The sequence below is a fragment of the Argiope bruennichi genome, chromosome X2 (genome assembly GCF_947563725.1).
Source record: "Argiope bruennichi chromosome X2, qqArgBrue1.1, whole genome shotgun sequence".
Taxonomy (NCBI): domain Eukaryota; kingdom Metazoa; phylum Arthropoda; class Arachnida; order Araneae; family Araneidae; genus Argiope; species Argiope bruennichi.
This window is the reverse complement of record NC_079163.1, coordinates 98,855,981-98,877,848: the sequence shown is the minus strand read 5'-3', so window position 1 is coordinate 98,877,848 and position 21,868 is coordinate 98,855,981. Positions and strand designations below refer to the sequence as shown.

The 21,868-nt window shown below is 29.1% G+C and overlaps 1 protein-coding gene across 3 annotated transcripts in view; it reads left to right on the top strand.

Moving 5' to 3' along the window:
* LOC129960941 (protein BCL9 homolog) overlaps positions 1 to 21,868 on the top strand; it is a 117,275-nt gene that overhangs the window by 66,629 nt on the left and 28,778 nt on the right. For all 3 annotated transcript variants that reach the window (XM_056074694.1, XM_056074693.1, XM_056074696.1), the window contains exons 3-4: positions 13,918 to 14,012; positions 21,733 to 21,844. In XM_056074694.1, coding sequence (XP_055930669.1) covers positions 13,918 to 14,012; positions 21,733 to 21,844 — 207 coding nt within the window. The remainder of the gene's footprint in view (positions 1 to 13,917; positions 14,013 to 21,732; positions 21,845 to 21,868) is intronic.

Here is a 21,868-nt window from a genome sequence, read left to right as displayed (position 1 = left end):
CACTTTCGCATTTTTTTTATTGAAGGGAATATTTATTACTGTTTTTTTAAAGGTCAGTCTTATTATTTACATGATGAGGCGTTGACAGTGGAATAAATTGCGAATAATATTTATTTATCGTGTTTTACTTTCTATAACTGTTAAGATTAACCATGATATGGGAATAACTATTGTTTGATAAATTGGAATAAATAAGTATTGTCGTATAGCTGTAAGAAAAAGTGAAAAAGGGCTACTCTGAAATATAAAAATGAAATATACTCAAAAAATTATTTCAACGCTTTAAAGTTATTCATATTGATTGACAAATCTTATTATAGGGAGACAGAATTTAATTGCTCCATAGTGAACTTATAGCAGTTAGCTCATTTTTTCCCCCAATTGTTTCCCTTTCATTGATCTTTTTTTTATAATACAATTTTTTCTTACTTTTATTTTGTATTAAAATTATGATATTCAGCTAAGTTTTAAGTATTAATTTGAATGCCAAGAATTCGAATGACTTTAAACTAAGACATCGTTTTTCCTATTACTATCTCAATGCGACTTCGATAAGAAATTAAACGATTTCCATTTCCGTGTCATAATGTAGCAAGTTCTTTGAACTTATGTAATTTGTTCACTACAGAAAACGTGAAGATAGTTTCGGAATTTATCTCTTTAAGTGCAAAGTCACATTTTAAATATTTGGGAGGAATCTAAAACAGATAAGTTAATAGCTACTAGTATTTAAAAGGTTTCATTCCCTGGTCGTTATATGGTGTAATTAACCTATTCCACGCTGATAACGTATTATCCATTAAAAAAAAAATGTCACTCCGGCGCCTTCTGTGTTTTGCAGATGAGTTTGTATTATCAGTCAGTTGTTAAAAGCTAGGTTACGTGATAAAATTGTATTTAAGTAAAATAAAAGAGAAAGTTAAATGAAAATTGGTTGCGATTAGCTTTAAAGAGACTGAAAAAAAGAAAGGAAAGGTACGTGACAATGCATTTTAAGGAATGTTGTAAATGTACCTTTGTTATTGTGAAATCTTTTTTTCTGCTTTAATTTCTGTTTCTCTCCAATTATCCATGGTCTCCTCCCAAATGAAATAACATGAAAAAAGTAACTTATTTTGAACTCGTGTCTGTTTGTGAGATTTCGGCAATCATTTCATTTTAATTTTTCTTTTCTTATGTGTATTGCATATCTTGTGATCAATATAATTTATATAATACATATAACTATCTGCAGAATGCCGTGACTCTTTGCAGTTTTCATTTCTAATTTTTTTCAAAATTTTGGCTGTATTTTTATTTTTAAAAAATTGCAATAACGGAATTGTCTATTGTTTATTATTATTTATTGTGATTTTTTGGCTTATCTGTATGTAGTGCAGATTTAGGATATTTTCAAGGTATAATGCATTAAAATAGGATTTTTTCATTGTAAACTTTCTAGGAATTATTAAAAAAAAACAATGATATTTTTTATTGTTAAATCGAATGTAGACTGGCATTCTCCCATCTACGATGTATTATTAATGTTTTGTCCTAAAAAAGCTTTTTGAATCGTGGAAATATTTTAGGTATTATAATATAACTAAGCCTTTTCTTATATCTTTAACATCATGGTCTTATGAAATAATTTTTAGCATGTTACCATGAGTGCATCTCTTTGAATCTTCATATTAATGAAGTTTTGTGTCAGTTTACGTGCATCCAGATTTGTGAATTGGTTTCTAGAAATACGAGAACTGCTCTGTACAATTGTATAGAGTAGTTTTTGTATTGAGCGGTTCAAAATTGTTCTCATACTATTGGGAAAATCAAATTTCAAGTAAGAATTTAAAAAGGGATATATTTCACGGAAAAAGGCATTAAAAAAAAAGCAAAATCGCGCTTTACTATTTAGAACTATTTTTATTGTGGCTGAAATGTTTTCTATAAACTAAGCAAAGTCTAAAAAGTTCATTCAAGTTTGTTTTGTACTTAAATAAATATGGATGAATTTTTCTCATGTTCCATGTAGGATAAAGTATTTGAATTCGTCAATGCTTAATTCTGCAGTATTCCTTACTCTCATGCTCTGCAAGTTTATTTTTCAACAGTAAAATAAATATAAAAAAATATTTTTTGTTGTGGAAACCAGATACCCTTATTGATCAAAGATATTTAAAAAGAAATTCAATAGTGACCGAAATTGGAAAGAAGTTGGAAGAACACCTTCCAGCCTTTTTGTAAAAAGCCTTATTTTATATTTAAATAAGAAAATCTGTACGAAACCGTATTATTTTCTTCCATCTTTTCGCCATACTTTCTTGATTTTGATATCATGGATATGCCGTCCAATCATCAACCCTTCGACATAAAACGTGGGCGATAAAATGAATACAAAACCAGTTTTCTACCTACACTGAAGTCTCGAATCAATTAGCAGTTTCTGTTTGTAGTCGCTATCCATGATTTTAAGCCGATAGTCTGCTCAGTTATCCAGTTTGTAGAATTCTTCATATCTGGAATTTGGAGATGAAATTCGTTGTTTAGCTTTGAAAACTTATTAATTCGGCCATAGAAGTGATTTGTACTTCTCGAAAAATATTCCATAAGATATGGTGTATGTGAAAAGACTATTAATTAGCTTTTTTGTAGACATCTGTATATTTAGATTCAAGAATCGAGATCTTAATTAGTGCAGTCGATGGCTTAATGAATTCTTGATGTATGTATAGTTACTGAAAGAAAGAGTAGCGATGGTACTTGTTGATAAGTTCCTGAAAGATTTAAAAAGATTTTTGAGAAATTAATGGCAAATGGTTCTTTACGAAGAATGTAAATGTATATACAGTATGTCAAGAAAGTATTGGGACACACTACAAGTTCACAGATTTTTATCATAATATTTTATTTAAATATACAAACGAAACCAAAACAAAGAAATAAAACAAGAAAACGTGCTCAAAAAAATATTGGGACACTTCCCAATAAATTAAGAAAAACAATGAAAACTGAAATTTCTTGTTGGGTCATCCTTGCTTTCTTTGACCTCTCATATTCTATTTGGCATGAATTGGACCAATTTTTTGCAAAATTATCAAATTTTTTGAATCGAGTGTGACTCATTCTTCGACCAAATGTTTTCTTAAATCCTCATTGTTAGAAATTTGATGTTCATATAGTTTTTGCTGCAAATAATCCCACATGTCCAATGGGATTAAGGTTTGGACTTTGTGTGGGATTCTTAATAAAACAAGAACAGTAGTAAAGGACCCATAACTTGCAATTATTAGCAGTATGTTTCGGGGCATTATCGTTGTACAATATCAAATTCTTGAGATTTCTAGCTTGATCGCACTTTCCTTTAAATCTCGCTTGAGAATGTCAAGATAGACATATTTATTCATTGTGTCATCAATAAATTTAAATTCCTAACACCAGTGCCTGCCATACAACCCCACACTATTTGATTGTCACTTCCATATTTAATAGTAGGCCGTAAATTTTTGACATGCATTGCTGTATTTTTTTTTTTCTCCATCCGATACGAAAATGTTATGCTAGCTTTCATCAACAAAAATTGCATTTTTCCAAAATTCTTTTTGTTGCTTTACATACATTTTAGCAAATGCCAGCGTAGCATCGATTTGGTGTGCTGATGTAGGGCTTTCTTTGAGGTATTCTGTCATGATACTTATGTTTTCTTAAAACATTTCTAACAGTTTTAGGATTTACAAATTTTCCGAACATACTTTTACATTGCAGAGTCAATTTTACTGCACTAGTTTTCGAATTAAATTACTTGTTTCACAATCCACCTCTTTTCACATTCATTAAATGCTCTTGGACACACTGATCTTTGCTTGTTTTCAACACTATTTGTTTTCTTGAACCTTGAATAATGTTAAAAACAGTAAACTTACTAAATTTTAAGATATGTCCTGAACCGTAAACTGATTTTCCATTTTTCCAATGACTTATTACAAGTTTTCATACATCATTCTATATATCTTAATTTCTCACCATTTTTCTATAAATAATCTTACCTGCTGAAATTTTTATGTTTAAAATTATAGTCTAAAAAAAGTAGTAGTAAATTTCATTCTATTGATATGCTATATATTTGTTGAATTTCTCATTTCAAAAGTGTCCCAATACTTTTTTGACTCCTTTTGTCTTTGAATTGTATTTGAAAAACTAGATCAAATTTTAATTTTAAAATAACAATAAAATTTTCCTTACAAACTGTACAGCAAATGTTAAAATATTTTTTTATTCATCTTGTTTTTATTTTAATGTCATAAATAGTTTTATAAATAGCTATATAGTTATTCATGCCAAGTGTCCCAGTACTTTTTTGAGTGACTGTATACTGCAGTCATAAAATAACTTTCCATGTTTGGTGGCATTTGGAGTTAAATCTAATGAATGGAATGAAACCTAATTTTGTGTACAGATTGGAAAGGAGATGAATTTTGAAAGGGGAGGAAAGTACTAAAAGCCGCCGATGCAATATTTGTACAATGTTGCATGTGAGCTAGAGGACCCTAATATTGATTATTAAAAGTGCCTTTTCGGCTAGTTCCATCCTGTATGTGCATTTTTTTATCACTTTAATATCAGTAAAATTTTGCATAACCTATTTCCCATAAGTTCATTCGAATTATTGACGCGTTTTCGATCCAAAGACGCCAGAATCTCATGCATCACTATTTTCTTTTAACAGGCATTTTCCCTCCCGATAGTTGCAGATGCCTCCAGACTGGAAAGTTATTTTATGGCCACGTTGTATATTATTATTCATATAAGATATTTTTTGTTTTTATGTAAATGATAGAACTTTTGAAGTAATTATGTTGAAAAATAAGCTTCTTATTTTGCAACACACAATTCCTATTAGGAATTATATTTATTTTAGACAAATCAGAAAACCTTGCTTTGTTGAATTTCATTCGTTTGGTTTAAAAGCAGTTGAGTTAGTTATACTTTTTCAGAAACTGCATGCTCTTATGAAAACAAGCTGTGTCGTCGTGGGTTTTATTTTTGCCTTGGTGAACGTTTAGCTGTCGAAAGGATTTCCATTTTACCCGTTTGCCGAGGAACGCCTGGAGTTCCGTGTTTGCTGAGATCGAGCGAGGGCGGAGTGGGGTCTCAGTGTTGAAACTGAAGACGAGAAGGCTATTTTGGTGTGTGCTAGAGGGTCGTGTCTAATTCAAGCAGCTCACAGAAACGCCTAGAAGTTACAGAAAGCGTTTTTCCCAGTTGTATAATATCTGACGTTAGACCTTTTTTGTAGATACTTTCTCTTTCAGCAGCTATAAAAATTTAAAAATACTGGAAATTTAAAAACAAGGGGCTATCTCTTGTTCCACACATTAATTTTGTAATGCCCTGTTGGGATAGTCTTTTAATAAATCCTTCATAGTTAAAAGACTATCCTAATCCCATTGAAATAATTTTTGTATTAATGATATTCCAGATAGCTATCATTTAAAATTTTATTAATTGTTTTGATGCTGCATATTAATTTACAAAAACTTAAAATTATTTCATATAAAACATCTTGTCTTGTTTCATATAAAAGTCTTGCATTTATTAAAAAAACCGGCCGAAATGAAATATCTTACATTATATACATAATCTTATTAGCCGTTTAAACTTAGTCTTTCTGCGTATAATTTTATGGCACTTCCTTCAATTTTCATGACAGAGATTTTTGCACCAAATACGCGTAAAGCTGTCTTTTTTTTTTTTTTCAAGAATTTTTCCATATTTATCCAGCTTGTAGTTTATTTTCAATAATAATTTTAATCTTTTGAGGTCAGGTTATTAATAAGATCCCTAATTACTAATGCAAGTGCGTCATTTAAGTCTGCAGTTTTATTTAGTTAATACGCAGATGTCTTTTATTTGTGTTAGTCAAGACTAATTCTTATTCAACTAATTATATCTGAGAATAGACGTACGATTCCAGAAAAGTTTTCTATCTCAAAGATTCAGTTTTATTATAGCTACTCCGAGCAAAAATCTACAATCCTATCAATATGTTTTATCATTTAACCTTTTCCGGTTCAAATTATTATTTGTTAGTAAAAATTTGGAAATAAAAGTACAAATTGGCAAAACCAAGTTACAAACACTTTATATTTAAAAAATCAAATTATTGCAAATATTTTCTTAATTAATAAATTAATTAAAATTATTCATTCGTTTGTGGATCATGTTGCTATCAAACCCTTTCCAAGTTAAAAGTGGAAATCCATAGAAAATATTATTACTCCTATGTTGACATATGGCGTCACAAACTCGGTGAGGGTTTAAATATCTTTCATAAATATATCTTCATCAACATTTTATTTAATAAACATATATCGAGGATGGAACACTTCTGGGTAAAGTTTCATTCAGGAATACTTTGTCTCTTGGAAATAGTATTGTTTTTATTTTGAAGACTTTGTATAAATTCTTTCCCGTACTGATATAAAAATTTTGAAGCATCTCAGTACAGATAAGTATTTTTAAAAATGGCCATTAATGCTGTAATTCACTCAGGTTCATTTGTTACTACAACGTGATTTAATTTTACAGAACACTATCCCTCTTATTTCCGAAGAAGATTCTTAACTCCATATCTGTAAGTCAAATAATTTTCACATACCTTTTCACGATATTTAGAAAAATAACAGGTTTTTACTTGACACTGTTCTAAACGTTATCTTATAATGCGTCTGTTCTAGTATTTTAATTTTTTAATTTTATGAATGTGAAAATGATTTTTTAAAAAATCTTTTTTCGATCTTACACTTCAAGCTGTATTTGTATTTGCAAATGCTATCCAAAACTCAACTAATTTATTATGCATGTAGTATTTTATGTTGCAGTTTAATACGTTAATTGACCATAACGTAGGAATATATGGCACTTAATTTGTTAGAGCATTTTTGTTCGGAATTCTATTGATAACTTCAGGTACAAATAGAATTGGAAGAATATTTCAAATTTCCATTTCATTTCTGTAAAAGAAAAATATCTCTGAGCATGAATGAATCATCTTTAGTCTTGACAACTGATTCCCACCATGCCTGTCTAAAGGCAACGAAGGGAGAAATTGAATTCCAAATAATTTAATAGTTTATTTTAAGCATCTAGTATAAAAATGATTTAAAATATTGTGGAAGTTGATTTGTGAAGTGTGCTTTTTAATTTATTGTTGAGATCCAGTTCGGAATTTTTTTATAAGTAAGAGTACAAAAAGGAATTTTTGAGCTATTCAGATTTTCCCGTGTGATTTCTTTTCTGCTCACTGAAAAAATATTGTGTAAATATTTTTATTGTCGACTGTTATACTGATCTAAAAACTACCAAGAGACTGTGAATTTCAAATAATGGGAGTTAAACACTATAATTTAGTGTTAAAAATATCTAATGTGAATATTTTTGGACGCCTTTACGGTCTAGTGATTAATACAGGTAAGAAAACCCAAAGCCGACTAACTTCTCCGAATGCTAATTTTTAGTAATGGCTCCCTTTGTCTTGTTTAATTAGAATAAGCCTAACTTTTTACTTGGAAATTTGAATTTCAGGCACTCAAATAACTATAATTTAAACTGTGTGATTTTGTAATCTAACAGTGTTAACGCCGTTGTATATTATTATTTACCATTGTATTCTTAGACTTAAAAGTAGTATTTCGGTCGAATAAATAATTTTAAATAAAAAAAAAAACCTTTTGTTAGGTACTAAACCTCGATGCCTTAATTTAAAAGCATTTATGCCGATGCATTTTTCATTTACTAGTAAATACCCCTCTGTTTGATATTTGAGCCTGGAAATTCCGTGAATTCGTCGAAATGGTTTCTCGGAATTCATAAGTTAAGGCGCTGCGCTTCACAATCCTTATATTCATTTCTAATTATAGGACTATAAGCCATCTTTGTACCTAACAAAATACCGCTGGTTCTTTTTTTTTTTTTTTTTTTTTTTTTTTTTTTTTTGCGTGTGGGTGTTTATTTCGCGTTTTAATGTGTGCCTATTTTTATTTTCCTTAAAATTTATTGTTTCAGCGTATCGGTTCCGCTGATATTAAAATGTTTGTCCCGACATAAAGTCTTAATGTTTTTGTAATAACCCACTCCCTGACTTGTGGGAAGGGGGGGGGGGTGGTTTTTCCATTGGAAAAGATAGTAGGGCGGGAAATTTAACGCCCCTTTTCCCACCCAAAATGTTGGCCTTCAAGGCTTCTTCCTCTCTCTCCTTTTTCCGTTCTCTTCCGCTTCCCCATTTATTCTCCTTGCCAGGTGTTTGTTTGGCTTCTTAGTAGTTTGTTATAGTTAAGATTTTGTAGAAAATTAGTTATATGTTTGTAATACCTTTATAGTTTAATGGGAAATAACAACGTTGATAGGTTTTGAGGTTGCTGTGGAATAAAAGACAAAGGGTTTCTTTTCCTCTCCAAAATATTGATTTGTGCGTTTGATCATACCCTTGGATGAGTTAATGTTGAAAAGGTCTGCAAGATTTCTGGTATCGATTTAAAGGGATTTAGTAAATATGATTCGTTTGACCAGACCTTAAATTGTAAGGTCTCTAAGTGGAGTTACGTATATCAATTTACGGTCTTGAAATGACCAACTCCCCTCTCTCATTTTGTTGTCGGTTTTGTCAATATGATTAAACAAAAATAATTCAGAGGGCTATCTTTTTTTTTTTTCTTTCTTTTTTTTTTGAAGCATTTCATTAAAAATTTTCAAAAAATATTGTTTTAGAACTTTTGTTTTATTTAGCATAAATTAATGCTTTTTTTTAATTTTTATTTTAATATTTCCTTTTATGGATACTGGAGTCATAAAATATTTTTGACACTGCAGAAGGATTGTGAGTAAAAACGCCTGGAATTTAAATATAGTTAAGACAGAAATTCAATAAATCATTATTTGTCTAATATTGATGCTGTAGGAGCCGTATTACTTTTACAAGTAGTATTTACTAGTTGTCTTTTCTGTATCTTCTCAAGACATACTAATTGTGCCGTTAAAACCGAAGTGAAGATTTTTCGAATTTATCGTATATTTTTAATTTGTTGGTACTTTCAAATTCGGAGGATAATGGTATAAAAGATGAATTATATTCTTTCGAAATAACTACGTTTTTCTTCAGATATGTTGGAACAGTTTGTGAAGGTTGGTAAAAAGTGCTTTCAATTTAATACCCTTTTGCCCTTGAGATGATTTTTGTTTAATGAATTCTTGTGATTTTCTATTATGGTCTTCTTTCTGTTGTAATCCAAAAAAGGTCAGACAAAAAAAAAATCCTTACAAATGAATTCTTTTCATATTTCTCTGTCATTAAAATGTGTTTGAAATGACGCAGATATTTTGAGAATTTTTTCATTGACGTCATATTTGAAAAACTTCTTGAACATCTGTGTGTTTGATCCTCCATAACAACAGAACTAACTTTTCGCAATCTTCTTGCATACATAGGACATCATATGGTGCTGCTGTGCATGCATTTTATCCTATTCGTGTCCTGAAAAGGACTTGTCATTGCAAAATTTTCGAATCACATTGATGTTATTTATGTTCTATGTAAGTGCTGTTTCCCCAAATTCGTTCCCTTTGTCCCCTGAAAGGAAATTTTCGAAATATCTAATGTTGAGATTTATCTAAATTTATTTATTTTATTATCATTAGAATATGGCATGCAGAAGGTTTTCAAGCGTTTAAGGGATAATGCAACATACTTCTTTTTTTATATATATTGTACTTTTGAGAGCATTGTTTTTTATTTATTTTTTCTCATTTTGGATTTAATTAGTAAGTATTCAAAAGTACCAAAAGTTTTTTAAATGTCCCTACACTTCCAATGCATTTTAGAATTAAGTAAATTATTTATTATCAATTTTTGCTTCTGATATTTTTATTGTTTGCACTCTGCTGAACACTTTCAGAGTATTCTGTATTAGTAGAATTCTTCCGTGGATGTACTTCAATTGAATTAATGGGCTAACAAAGCAGATGGTAAATCTAATAAAGTAACATTTAAATTGTTTAAATTAAGAGTTAATTATTTAACTGTTTCATCTTTTTGTCTTTTCATTTAAAAAAAGGCGTGAGATTAGGTTCGTAGCGAAGTCATTAGATTATGTAATTGTCTTAGAAATTACTCTTTGGAATTTGGGAATATGAAAAAAATATCTAAACCGTGTGTATATATTATGAATTAACGTTGGTAAAGCTTTAAAAAATTTATTGTTGCCACTTCTCAATCAAAATTTCGATTTCTATGACTTACAGTTTTGATATTCAAGTAATCCACTCTTAATTTGTCATTTTCATCAGATGATTTATTTAATCGCATACTTTCTGAAATTCAAATTAATTACTTGTTTTTGCAGTTGTTTTTCCTATCTTTTTCTTAATTAGATGCAAATTACATGCATGGTTTTACAAAGCACTGAAGATAAAAAACGCTGTTCTTCTCTAACTCATTTGTTGAATGAAATCGTTCCGAGTATGTCTGTCGACTCAGACATACCACGTGGTTTCCTTCGTTGTCAAGATTTTGTTCAACAGGGTCAGTCTCTTCTGAAACCGACTGTTCGGTTTTTCTTTTTTTATTATTTATTTTTGTCTGATGTGACGGCGCATTCCTTACTCGCAACCATTCGATCTATTGTTTTTGCTTAGTTTTATTTCAAAACCTTATGTTACAAAAATTTACAAATCTTGGTTATTTTAAACTGGAAATTAGCTAACTTAGTTTACCCAGTTATTTTTTATTCGAAACAACCTAGCCTTTTTTTATAGTTCTCAGAATTTTTTTTTTTTTCGATTTTAATTTTAGAAATATTTACTTAAAAAAAATTGATTACTCAGCGAAATTGATTATTCATCGACACATTTTCTTTCTTTCGTTTAGGAATAAGATACCGAAAATTGTTTCAGCCATGAGACTAATAATTTTTTAACGGAAAAATTGTCTACCGTTGAATGTCATTATTTATTCATTTGCTGATGTACCGATGTAGAAAACGACAATTACTGATGACTATCTTTTGTTGTTCCTATAAATATTACAGCTGGCTTAATTTTTTTAAAAAAATTGATATGGTTTGTTAAAAGATCTTAAACTTGATTTCATATATTCCAAATGACACATCATTCTGCATTCACGCCAGCTGTATTTTTTCAAATCCTTTATATTAATTTTTGTAATTACTAAGCCAATGGACAGTTTTTGAATACATTTTTCTACGCGGTGTACTGAATTTCTGCTTCAGCTCTTCTATATATGAAAATTGACATTTTGAAATATCCAAAGCTAATTATTGCTCCGTGGTTAAACGGATTTATTATGTATTTTGAATGAATTTAGCTTTTCTAGAATTTTCCCCCCATTTCTTCCCAACTTCCAACTTTGAAACTGAAATGTTTTAGGTCATTTTAGTGTAATTCTTTTGTAAAGCTATGCTTTGTTAATTTCTTCTCAAAATTCGACGGTTGCAATGGAGCATATGAGTTTTCAGATGAAGGAAAACTGTCCCCCTTCCCTCCAAAAATCCATTGGTTTCTTTCCATTGTTGCGTGATGTCCTCTAATTGCCAAAAGCGTCTTAACAATGGTTTCCACTCCTTGTGTGGTTGAGGTGAGACATCGTTTTCGAGAAATCGACGCTTTTCTCTGTTTTGTTTCTTTTGAATGGAGACAGTGTCTAGCGACCATTGTCTGTGGACCGCGGAAAGAATTAAATGGGCCCTCCATATAAGGGAGGGCAGCGTCTTCACCTTCGTTCGCAAGCTCAAGGACAGCAGAGGTGAGAGGTCGTCCGAGAATCATGTGCGGATTGACTGTTGCCCTTAGGGGAGGCAGGTATATCGGCCTAGGTATGCAGCTTGTTAAGTCTGCGTGCCTACCCGCTTCTTAGTCGGGGGCATTTCAGAAACTCATTGTATCCCTGGAATCAATCTACGCTTTCGTAATCTTTGTAGTTTCTAATGCTTTTCTTTTTCCACCTGGTGTTCGCTTTAGAGTATTGTGTATTAATAATCCGGATTATTGCTAATCCTCGCTATCTGACAAATCTTTTCTCGTGCTAGCATGTAAAATAAGCGAGGAAAAGATTTACGTAAATTGTGCTGTAGGAATTAGTAATTTGTATGAAAATGAAAACACGCTGAACTTATAATTTTTGGAGATTAACTGAATTTACGCTCGCGCGGAGTTTTTAAGTAACTGTTAATGACATTTTATGTTAATATAGTGACTTGAAAGAAAATTTTCTTTTTCTTCTCAAAAAAAGGAAGTGATTTTAATTTGGTTTTTTGTGTGCCCATTCCACTTCCTGGTTTAATACTGAAAGCGAGTCCTATTTATTGAAAATTTGCTTTGGCAATTCTTTTATCGTATTGGTTAAGCATTAGAAAAAGAGAATGGGGAGGGTTAAGAAAAATAAGTTACTTGTTGTATATATATATATATATTTATATATTTCTTAAAAGTCGGTTTTCACAATACCTGATTAAGTATTAGAAAATTCTTCATATATAATATTATTTTAGATTATTAAGACATTTGTCTTTACATGGATTTATACTATTTTCAAGTTAACTTTTACGGTTCAAAGTTATGGGAGCGGAAAATTATGACAAATTAACAAGTGAAAAATTATGGGCATCGCATAAAGACAAGTTCCACTTCTTGAGAATATAGAAATTGATTTTTTCCCCCCTTTCTGTCGAAACTGCCTTTGCTCTTATAGTCATTGAGTTTACATCTTACTGGGTTATTTTTTAATAAAATTTCAAGTTTTATTGGGTTTGAACAGCGGGTTTGTAATAAAGATTATGATGATCACATAGTAAAGATAAGCGAGTACTTTTTTGCTTGTTTGCGTTTTTGCTTTTTCAATTAATTTAAATTCAAGCTTTTCAAATTTCAGTTCTTCATAAAAATAATACATATTTTTTTGTATGGTCCTAACCTATTTCTATTCACCTATTTCATTTTTTATATTATAATCAGTATTTCTGTCAGCTTAGTCTGTATGTGGAGTTTTTATTCCAAATCTATTTTGATTTTGTAAATTACGGATTTTCTAAAATTTTCCTATTTAGAGAATTCAGAAGGAAACAGAAAACGTGCTAGTATATCTATCTTATGAAAATTGTTTGCTTCACAAGAGCATTAAAAAAATCGTTCTTATCTTTCATCATTTGTTTTACAGGACAAAACAGATGGGATTATTCCCTTTGATTTTAAAGTATCTAGCTCTCAGACTGCATATTACTTTATAGTTTAGCAACACGAAACCATTTTCTTATAATATAGATGATGTCACTTGATTCCCATCTATCATAAATGAGTCTTCCTTTTTTTACTTTTCAAACCATATAGTCAAAGCCGTATTTTTTTTAAAAAAAAGTATATATTTTCATTTTATTTATTAAGTTAAGTTGTTCACATTTGAATAAAGCTGGATTCATAATGTTATGTGAAATACACGATTCATTTGATATAAATCTGTGATATTTTTATTGAGTGTTTTGATTGAATCGTGAAATATGATAAATATTTCCGTTGCAGAATTATTATTATTGATTTATTTTTCTTTTGTTGTATTAAAATCATGCACTGAAATGAAGATTTTTCTTTTGAATATATTCAAGTTCAATAAATTAGATGTTTGAGTGCTAAATTTAGCTTTTTCTTCCTCTCCTGTAATGCGAGTAATAAAGTTAGTTTGTTCCTTTAATTATGCACTGCAGAATTTCACGGCGACGGTAAATGATTTTACCTTGTTTACAGTTTGTTTTTCATTAATATTTGATCTTTTTTGTCCCAATGTGACTCTTTATCTTATTCAAGTGATTTTTAAACAATATTTTAAATTTCTTTTCTCTTTACCTTCTGTATTTTATTGACTCTTAATTCATTTTTTAGGATTTAGAAGAAGCTCTAGTTGAAGAGGAGAGTGTTACACTTGCCGATATTTTTGCCAGATTATTGCGATTTGTTACTGGAAATTTGGATATTTTGTAAGTTCATGAAATCTGTTTTATATTATAAAATTGATATTTTTAAGTTCTGATATTAGTTATATTGTTTTTTTGTAAGGTTAAAAAAATGTTTAGCTGTTTGGTCAAAATTAGGTTCAATAGGTTCGGACAGTTAGAATTTTCAATTTCAAGGTTAAAAAATTTCGTGGAATGCTTGTGTGTGTGTTGGGGGGGGTAATATGGTAAGCAAAAGTCATTTGGCCATTTTCCTATTTTTCTCAGTAAAATTATTTTTGCTAAGTTTAATTTCAATTAAATAAAGAAATTGATGTTAAATGAAACAATTTTATTATTTTTATATGAAAAACTTATTTATTTTATTTTGAAGTAATTCAGATTGAGAAAAACAAATTTTCCATGTAATTTCTAAAAATATCAAATTTTCCAAATTGCCGTAAAAAATTCAAACAATCAAAGTACGTACCTCTCTCCAAAAGTTCGTGAGTTATAGCAGAGTAAAAATTTAGATAAAGAAGTTATTAAATTTTGAAGAACTAACAGTATTTAAGTACTACAGCCATGAATCTGTATTTCTCTTCAGCTAGGTTTTTGAAATCTTGTGATTCATGCTAGAATCCAGAATGTTTTGAGAAAATTCGTTACACATTATTAAAGAATGTTTAAAATCTTAACAAAGTCAATATTAATTTGAATTTCTTCATATCTAGCAAGCATAATTGGGCAGAATGGATCCAGGCTCATTATCCTCTTTGTTTTTCTTGCTAAGTATAGCCACTTGATTCCCTCCCTCCCCATCTTTCTGGGAAGTATCTTTGCTCGAAGCATTTGTGTAGAATAAAACTAGTGTAGGTTTGTTGATTTTGTTTTAATCATTTGTATTATCCTGACATATTTTCAGATGGGTAACATATCATAGCTGTAAATAAATGCTGTGAAAAAGATCATTGCGCTCTAGGATTTCTTAGGACTCTCCTGTAAAATATTAAAATTATAATTTATGGTCACTTTACCTTTACTTTTACAAGATAACTGTAGTTTTTGATCCGTTTTGATTGGATGATGAATATTTGTGGAGAGGGCGAAACACTCAGATGAATTCGTAAAAGGGTAATCCAAAAGGGTAGGAAATCATGGGTGGTTTGAAATTATCAATTTTTATAACTCTTTAGCCATTAAAGATTATTCACATCGTGTGAATTATTGCATCATAATAATGAGCAATTTTTGAATTAAAAAGTTTCAGTATTTTCACACCTTAAAAGTTATGAGTTAATAATCCTTTTTTTACACAAGAGCTTCAAAATATACTATACATTTCAATTTTATTGTAATTAATTCATCTGAGGTGACATTATAGTAAAGTCTCAGCTTCAAAATTGGAGAATAATAGTTTAGATACTCAATTCCATTAATGATCTGGTGTATACAGTCATGAGGCATCTGTTGAAAGTCAAATCTCCTGTTGATGTGGCCCTGAAGGCATCAGTTTAGCTATCATCATCATCATTTGAACATAGCTTAAAATTGAGTTCATTTCAGAAATCTGACTAAACTAATTTACCCAAAATACTGCTATATGTCATTGTTTTTACATAACACTTACAAGCAGTGTGCTAACTTTAATCTAGACAAAGAAGAATCGTTCACCTTTGAGCTAATCAACAGAATCCTCCCCCCTCTCTTATTTATTAAACACACTGTAAATTGCTCCTCCATGTTTCTGATGTGAAATTTTTATATCTTCCAAGTCTGATTAATATGAATATAATTTTAGCATTCTTTTATTCGCAACTGTAATCTACCTGTTAATTTTTTGTTAATACATGTTACATAATGGTTTGCCAAATATATGTTAAATTCAAAATCGAATTGGGTCCCTCATTTTATAATCTTATTATTAGGATATTTAGAAAACTTCCAAGACTTTTCGCACTAGCTAATTTGATGAATAGATTCATAAAGGAAGAGAGTGAACTGTTTATCTCCACCCCTTCTCATTGCAAAGAACTATTACGTTATAGTATTGTTACTATGAAAGTTAGATCTTGTTAGATTAGAAGTATAAACAGCTTTCTAATTCTTTTATCAGTTGCATCCATAAATCTTTGGAGGTGGAAATAACTTCTTGCAATAAAGGTAATAAAATTGTACTTTAAAACAGCTTATCTTATTCTTCGTATGTTAAAACTTTTACAATATACTTCAATTAATCTTAAATTTTTAAAACTAAAATGTCTTTACTTTAATCACTGTTAATTTTATGCCACCTTGCAGTTCATGACAAGCCAATTAAAAAATATATTAAAAATCTGAAAATATTCTAATATTAAAAGAGAAAATAAATTAGGATTTCTAAATTACAAGATTTGTTATAAGAGCATACAAACAATCTTAAATTTTACTGGGAAAGTTGATAACTCATTCTTGGCGAATTATTTTTGAAATGCCATTTATTGATTTTCATTAATATAAATACTTGAGAATAAATAGTTGTACCAAAAAGAGAAGTCAGTGGTATAATCACCACTACATTTATAAATGGCCTCCAGACATGTAGGAAGATTTGCTTTCCATTTACTTTCTTGAAATTTCAGCATACACATATCCAAAAAGGTTGAATAATTAATAACTTTTATTCATTTTTTAAATTCTAAAAAAGGTCTCCACCCCCCAAAAAATTATGAAAAATATTAAGATTTAATGAATTTTTACTTTAATTGAATGATAAATTAGCAAATTTGTTTGATCAAATTAATAATGCCTTTATATACATATCCTGTAATTTTTAAGGGGAAAGCTATAGTATCTTAAAGTCACTTGTGTATTATTAATTGTACAAATTTAAGCTTCTTACTTTAAAGTTCATTTCAACTTTCGGAGGGATAAAAAAAAAGTACGAAATGCGAATTAAGCAGAATTTCGAGCTGTTATATCTGTGAGTGTGTTTGGAAAAAAAATATCCAGTTTTCTTAATACTTCTTCGTAACAGACAGCTTATGAGATTTATTTCATATTGTGTGATTTGATGTATGGATTTACTTTATAATGCTTTTAAATATAAAATAAAATATTTTAATTAATTAAAGTCTAAAGTAAGTCATATTTAGTTACTGTAAATAAGTATAATTCATTAATAAGTTTTAAAAAATGGAAATATCCTTCACACAGAAATTTTAGTAATCCCAGTACTTTTTTTCAATCTTTTAAAACAATCATTATTAAAATCCTTAATTGATATCCTCTGTGCTACTTTTAATCACCAGTTAAAGAAGACTTTCTATTTTCATTTTCGTATGTGCTGTGTTTTTATTGTTAGAAAACCTTGAAATATTGTTTTCTTATAAGTTTGCTCTTTTACTGAAGGATATCTATTTAAATATACATCTTCTGAATGCACCATTTGTTCTTTTTGTTATTTAATTTACTTTTTTTTCTTTGTGATTTACAATTTTAATGGAGAATAAATTACTTACTTCACAATTGATATTAAGAGGAATTATAAAATATTTTGTACTTCATGACAGCATTTGTTTCCTTTAACTTTTTTTTTTTTAGAACTTTAATTAATCCAGTTTTTAAAGATGATTTCCTTGAACTGTGCATTGTTAATATATATATATATATATATATATATATATATATATATATATATAATGTAACACAATATTGTTTATGTTAAAGAAAACAGTATAGCTATTTTTATTTTTTGAGAATGATATATAGGATTTAAAAATTACTTTCTAGTTTTAGATTTAATTTAAGAGCAATACTGAGAATATAAAACGATATTTTAACAATATTTGTTACATTTTCCTAAAGTTTTTTTTTTTTTGAAGGAAAGTTTGAATTAAATCTAAAATTAAGGGAATTGCAAGTGTCAATTTCAGTTAATAGACATTTAATATTTTGAATAACATTAAAAACTTTATTTAAGTGGATCTACCTTTTGGGGCAAAATGCTATTCAATTGAGAGACCTGACTTAAATAGTTTTTATTTATGCCCCTTTAGCAAATTCGTAAAACAGATTGATTGAGCAATTTCTGAACGCATTTTCAATTCATTTGTTATATGGTTATGAAAGTCAAGATTTTCTGTTGTTTTCCACTTTTCATAGTTTTTGTAGTCTCGCATGTCTTCAGTGGTTTATAAGGGTGATCCTCTGATTGTAATTTTATTCCTGAAGTAGAAACAATTAGTCTTTTGTAGTGATTTATGTTTAACATGAAATTCAGATAGAATACATATTCGTTACTGTATTCTCTTAATATAAACGCCTGTTCTTGAAAATTGACTATATATTATTTTTGTTTTAGTGAATTATTTGTTTGAGTTGATCCAGAAACTTTTCTTTTAGTAAAGGATTGAGCTCTCAAAGGTGTTAATGGATAGGAAAATTTGTCAAAATATTTTTTATATAAATCTTCAATGTAATCTTTTAAGCTATTATGTCGTTTGATTTAGAAATAAAATGACAATATGAATTTTTTTAAAAAAAATTTATAAAAAATTGTATTGTTAACTGTATTGATCTTTTTGTTTAATATTAGGTGCTATTTAAATATTTTCCTTCAGTATCTAAATAAGACTAATCATTAATATAAATTCATATTAATCATTAATGGAATATATTATTTGCACCCATTGTCTCTAAATTTGCTCTTCTTGATATTGTTTATGTATTTAAAAACCTTGAAATATTTTTTTACATGTCTGGAATGGCTGTTACTTCTGGCAAACATTAATTTCAGTCTTTCAAGGAAAGAAAAAATTCTTTTAATGAAATGTTAGGGAACTACTTTTATATTATCTTTGATATGATTGCTATCTAAAGTGTACGAACACCATTAAAATATATATGCCATTTTCTGATAGTTTTGATTTTATTCCAAGATTTGCTTTTGTATTTCTTCTTTCATCTGTTTTCCTATCCTCTTATTAGAGTATGACTGTGTCATAAATAATATATATGAAAGCAGTTTTTGATGCATTTGTATTAATGTTTTTGTGAAATTGTGGATTGTATTGGATTTCATTACAACTTCCTGTGACTGGGTAAGTAAATTTCAGAGAGAGAGAGAGAGAGTAAAAATTGCATGATTTTCAGGAATGAAATTCAAAATAATTTTTAATTAGCTTTATCATATCATTATTAAGACTATGAAGTAAAGTAAAATCTGTATTCAAGCAAAAATTGGTAAGATCACAGGGTTCTGTTTAAAATCTCTTTTCTCACTCTCTTAATACTAACAGATAAAAATTAAGTTTTAGCCTAAGTGTCTATGTGCTGTTGAAAATGGTGGATTACAGTGACAAAGTCAGGAGTTAGTGTAATTCTCCAAAAAAATTTCTAGATTATACTGGGAGATTTGTGGAGCAGCACCAGTTTAGTATGAAAAGACTCCTAATTTGTACAGAAAACATAAGAATTAAATGCATGCAGTGTTTCTTCTGTTTTTCATTTATGAACTCCAACTCTTTTTATGCATTGAAATGCCTCAGAAATAATAAAATAATAATAATAAAAAAAAAGCGCAGTTTTGATTAGGCATTCTTGCTACCAGTACTTGCTTTTCTCTCTGCTACTCACTAATAAGTGGTTCGTATATGGGCACTGCAGAATTACTATACCTCTAACACTTTCCATTGCATGACTTTAAAGGCTAATTTATTTAATTTTGCATGTGTAATCTTAACTATCCATTGCAATTTTCCTTTTAGAGTTTGTAATTGTCAGGGGGAAATGTGTTTTTCTTTTGACAAGGAGAAAACTTCTTGAAGGGCTACATTTTAGCCCTGTCCCAATTTCTTTCTGCTCTGCATGTTCAGTAAATGAGACATTTCTTTTTTCACCCATATGTTTTGGAGGGAAGAGCATTGCAGCAAAAATGTTAGAAATAGGGTGTTATTTTCATGTTCAGTGGAGCCAAGAGGAGTGAGAATATGTGCTGCTTATTAATGAATTCATATATTGTTGGGACTTTAATCCTAGTTTTATTTTGATTTGGAGACATTCAAATCAAAATACAATTCATTGGAGAATAAACATTCATGAAATTTCTCCTTTCCTTAAAGGCTAACTCTTGTTTCGGGGAATCATATCATAAAAAATGTCACAACAAGTCGTATACCTTTGATGGAGGCTCCATAGCCATCACAGATGTACGACTAGGTATTGGATCTTTGAATCTCCATATGAAGCTGTTTGAGAATTTTACTGGTATAGCTTCCCTGCTTATAGGTGATAATTCTCCTTCCCATTGTGAAGTAAGAATACTTGGAAACAGAATATTGCCTCGAAATAGATTAACTATCTCACTTGCCAGATTTGAATTCAATTCTACATATTGAATTCAGTTCTACATTCTCAGACAATACCTTTAAGAAATATAATGCACTAAATTCAAACATATTTCCTTTGTGCAACATGCTGGAATTAACCACCTAATTTTTGTATGCTTTACCTTTTTACTGAGGCACAAATATCCAATTTTGACCTCATTTATAAATAATTGCACCATTGCTCAGTTGATATGTTGGTAGTTGGATTCATTTCTTATATTATATTAGTAAGTATTAAGAATTAAATTTGAGGACAGTGTACTTTAGAAAACATTATATTCAAAGTAAGATTAAAAGTGAAACCTAAAGGAAAATTATTTTTAAAAAATAATAAAAGAAGTAATATTTACCTCTTACGGAGAGAAAACATTTAATGGTACTTAAAATTCAATGTTATGTTTGTTTGTTTTTTCTGCAAGAAGGAAAGAGTGCAAGAGTTTAACATAATGTGCCAACCTCTCCAAAGCATTTACGAAGGTATCAAAAAGTCAAACCGAAAATTGTAAATGAAATAAAAGAAAGAATTTACTTAAAAATGTTAAAATTAATAATAAAAAAATGCAAATTGTGAACAATGGAGAATAAATATAGAAAAAAAAATCACATCAAAAAATGTGTACAAAACTCTTTCAGAGAGGAGAATTCTTAATCACTTGAAAAATAAATCTTGCTAAACCTGTTTGTTATTAATTTGTAATAAAATATAGTTTTTTAAAAGCTGGTTTCATTTCAGAAGAATAGAAAACTTTATACTTCATCAAATTTTTATTGTTAATTTCTATTTTGTACTTAGCAATATGGAAGGTTTAGAATTTAGATCAAAATGAATGGCAATGAGACAGACTTTGAACAAAATTCTTTTGTAGTTCCCCTTCTTTCCTATGTAAAAATCCATTTTGTTATTAGCTTTTAATTTTGATATCTGTTTTAATCATGAATGTATATTTTAGTGTTTTACTGTGTGTGTGTATTCAAAACATAAGTGCTTTTTGAAGTACAGAACCTGGCTAGACAAAGCAGTATGAGAAATGTGAAATTGTATTCTCACTTGAAAATACATATATCAGAGTGAAAGAACATCCCGAATTATTTAAATTTTTCTAACGATTTTATTCTATAACTCAAATTTATAAATATTTTAGATAATCAGTAATGTTATTCTTCTCTGTCCCCTCCCCATAAATATGATCTTAAATGAAGCTGAAATGAAGCTATTTAGATATACCCAACAACCCTTTATTGTTTAATTTCCATTTTTGAGTTTTTGTAATTGCATAATAAATATTTAGGTAATTTGTGGCAGGATCCACAATGGCAAGAATCAGCATGAAAATTATTTGTAGTTTTATTTTAGTTTTATTTCTTTATTTTATTCATCATCATTTTTTTCCCCATAGGATAGCTAACTTTGAAACATTCTTACGAAATCTGTTGATAAAAGAAAAAGCTGTTGTTCCTCGTTTCCTTGATAATGGGACTACTTGGCAGGACTTAGCTCCTGAAGAAAAGGTAAGCCGAATTAACCTAACTGTT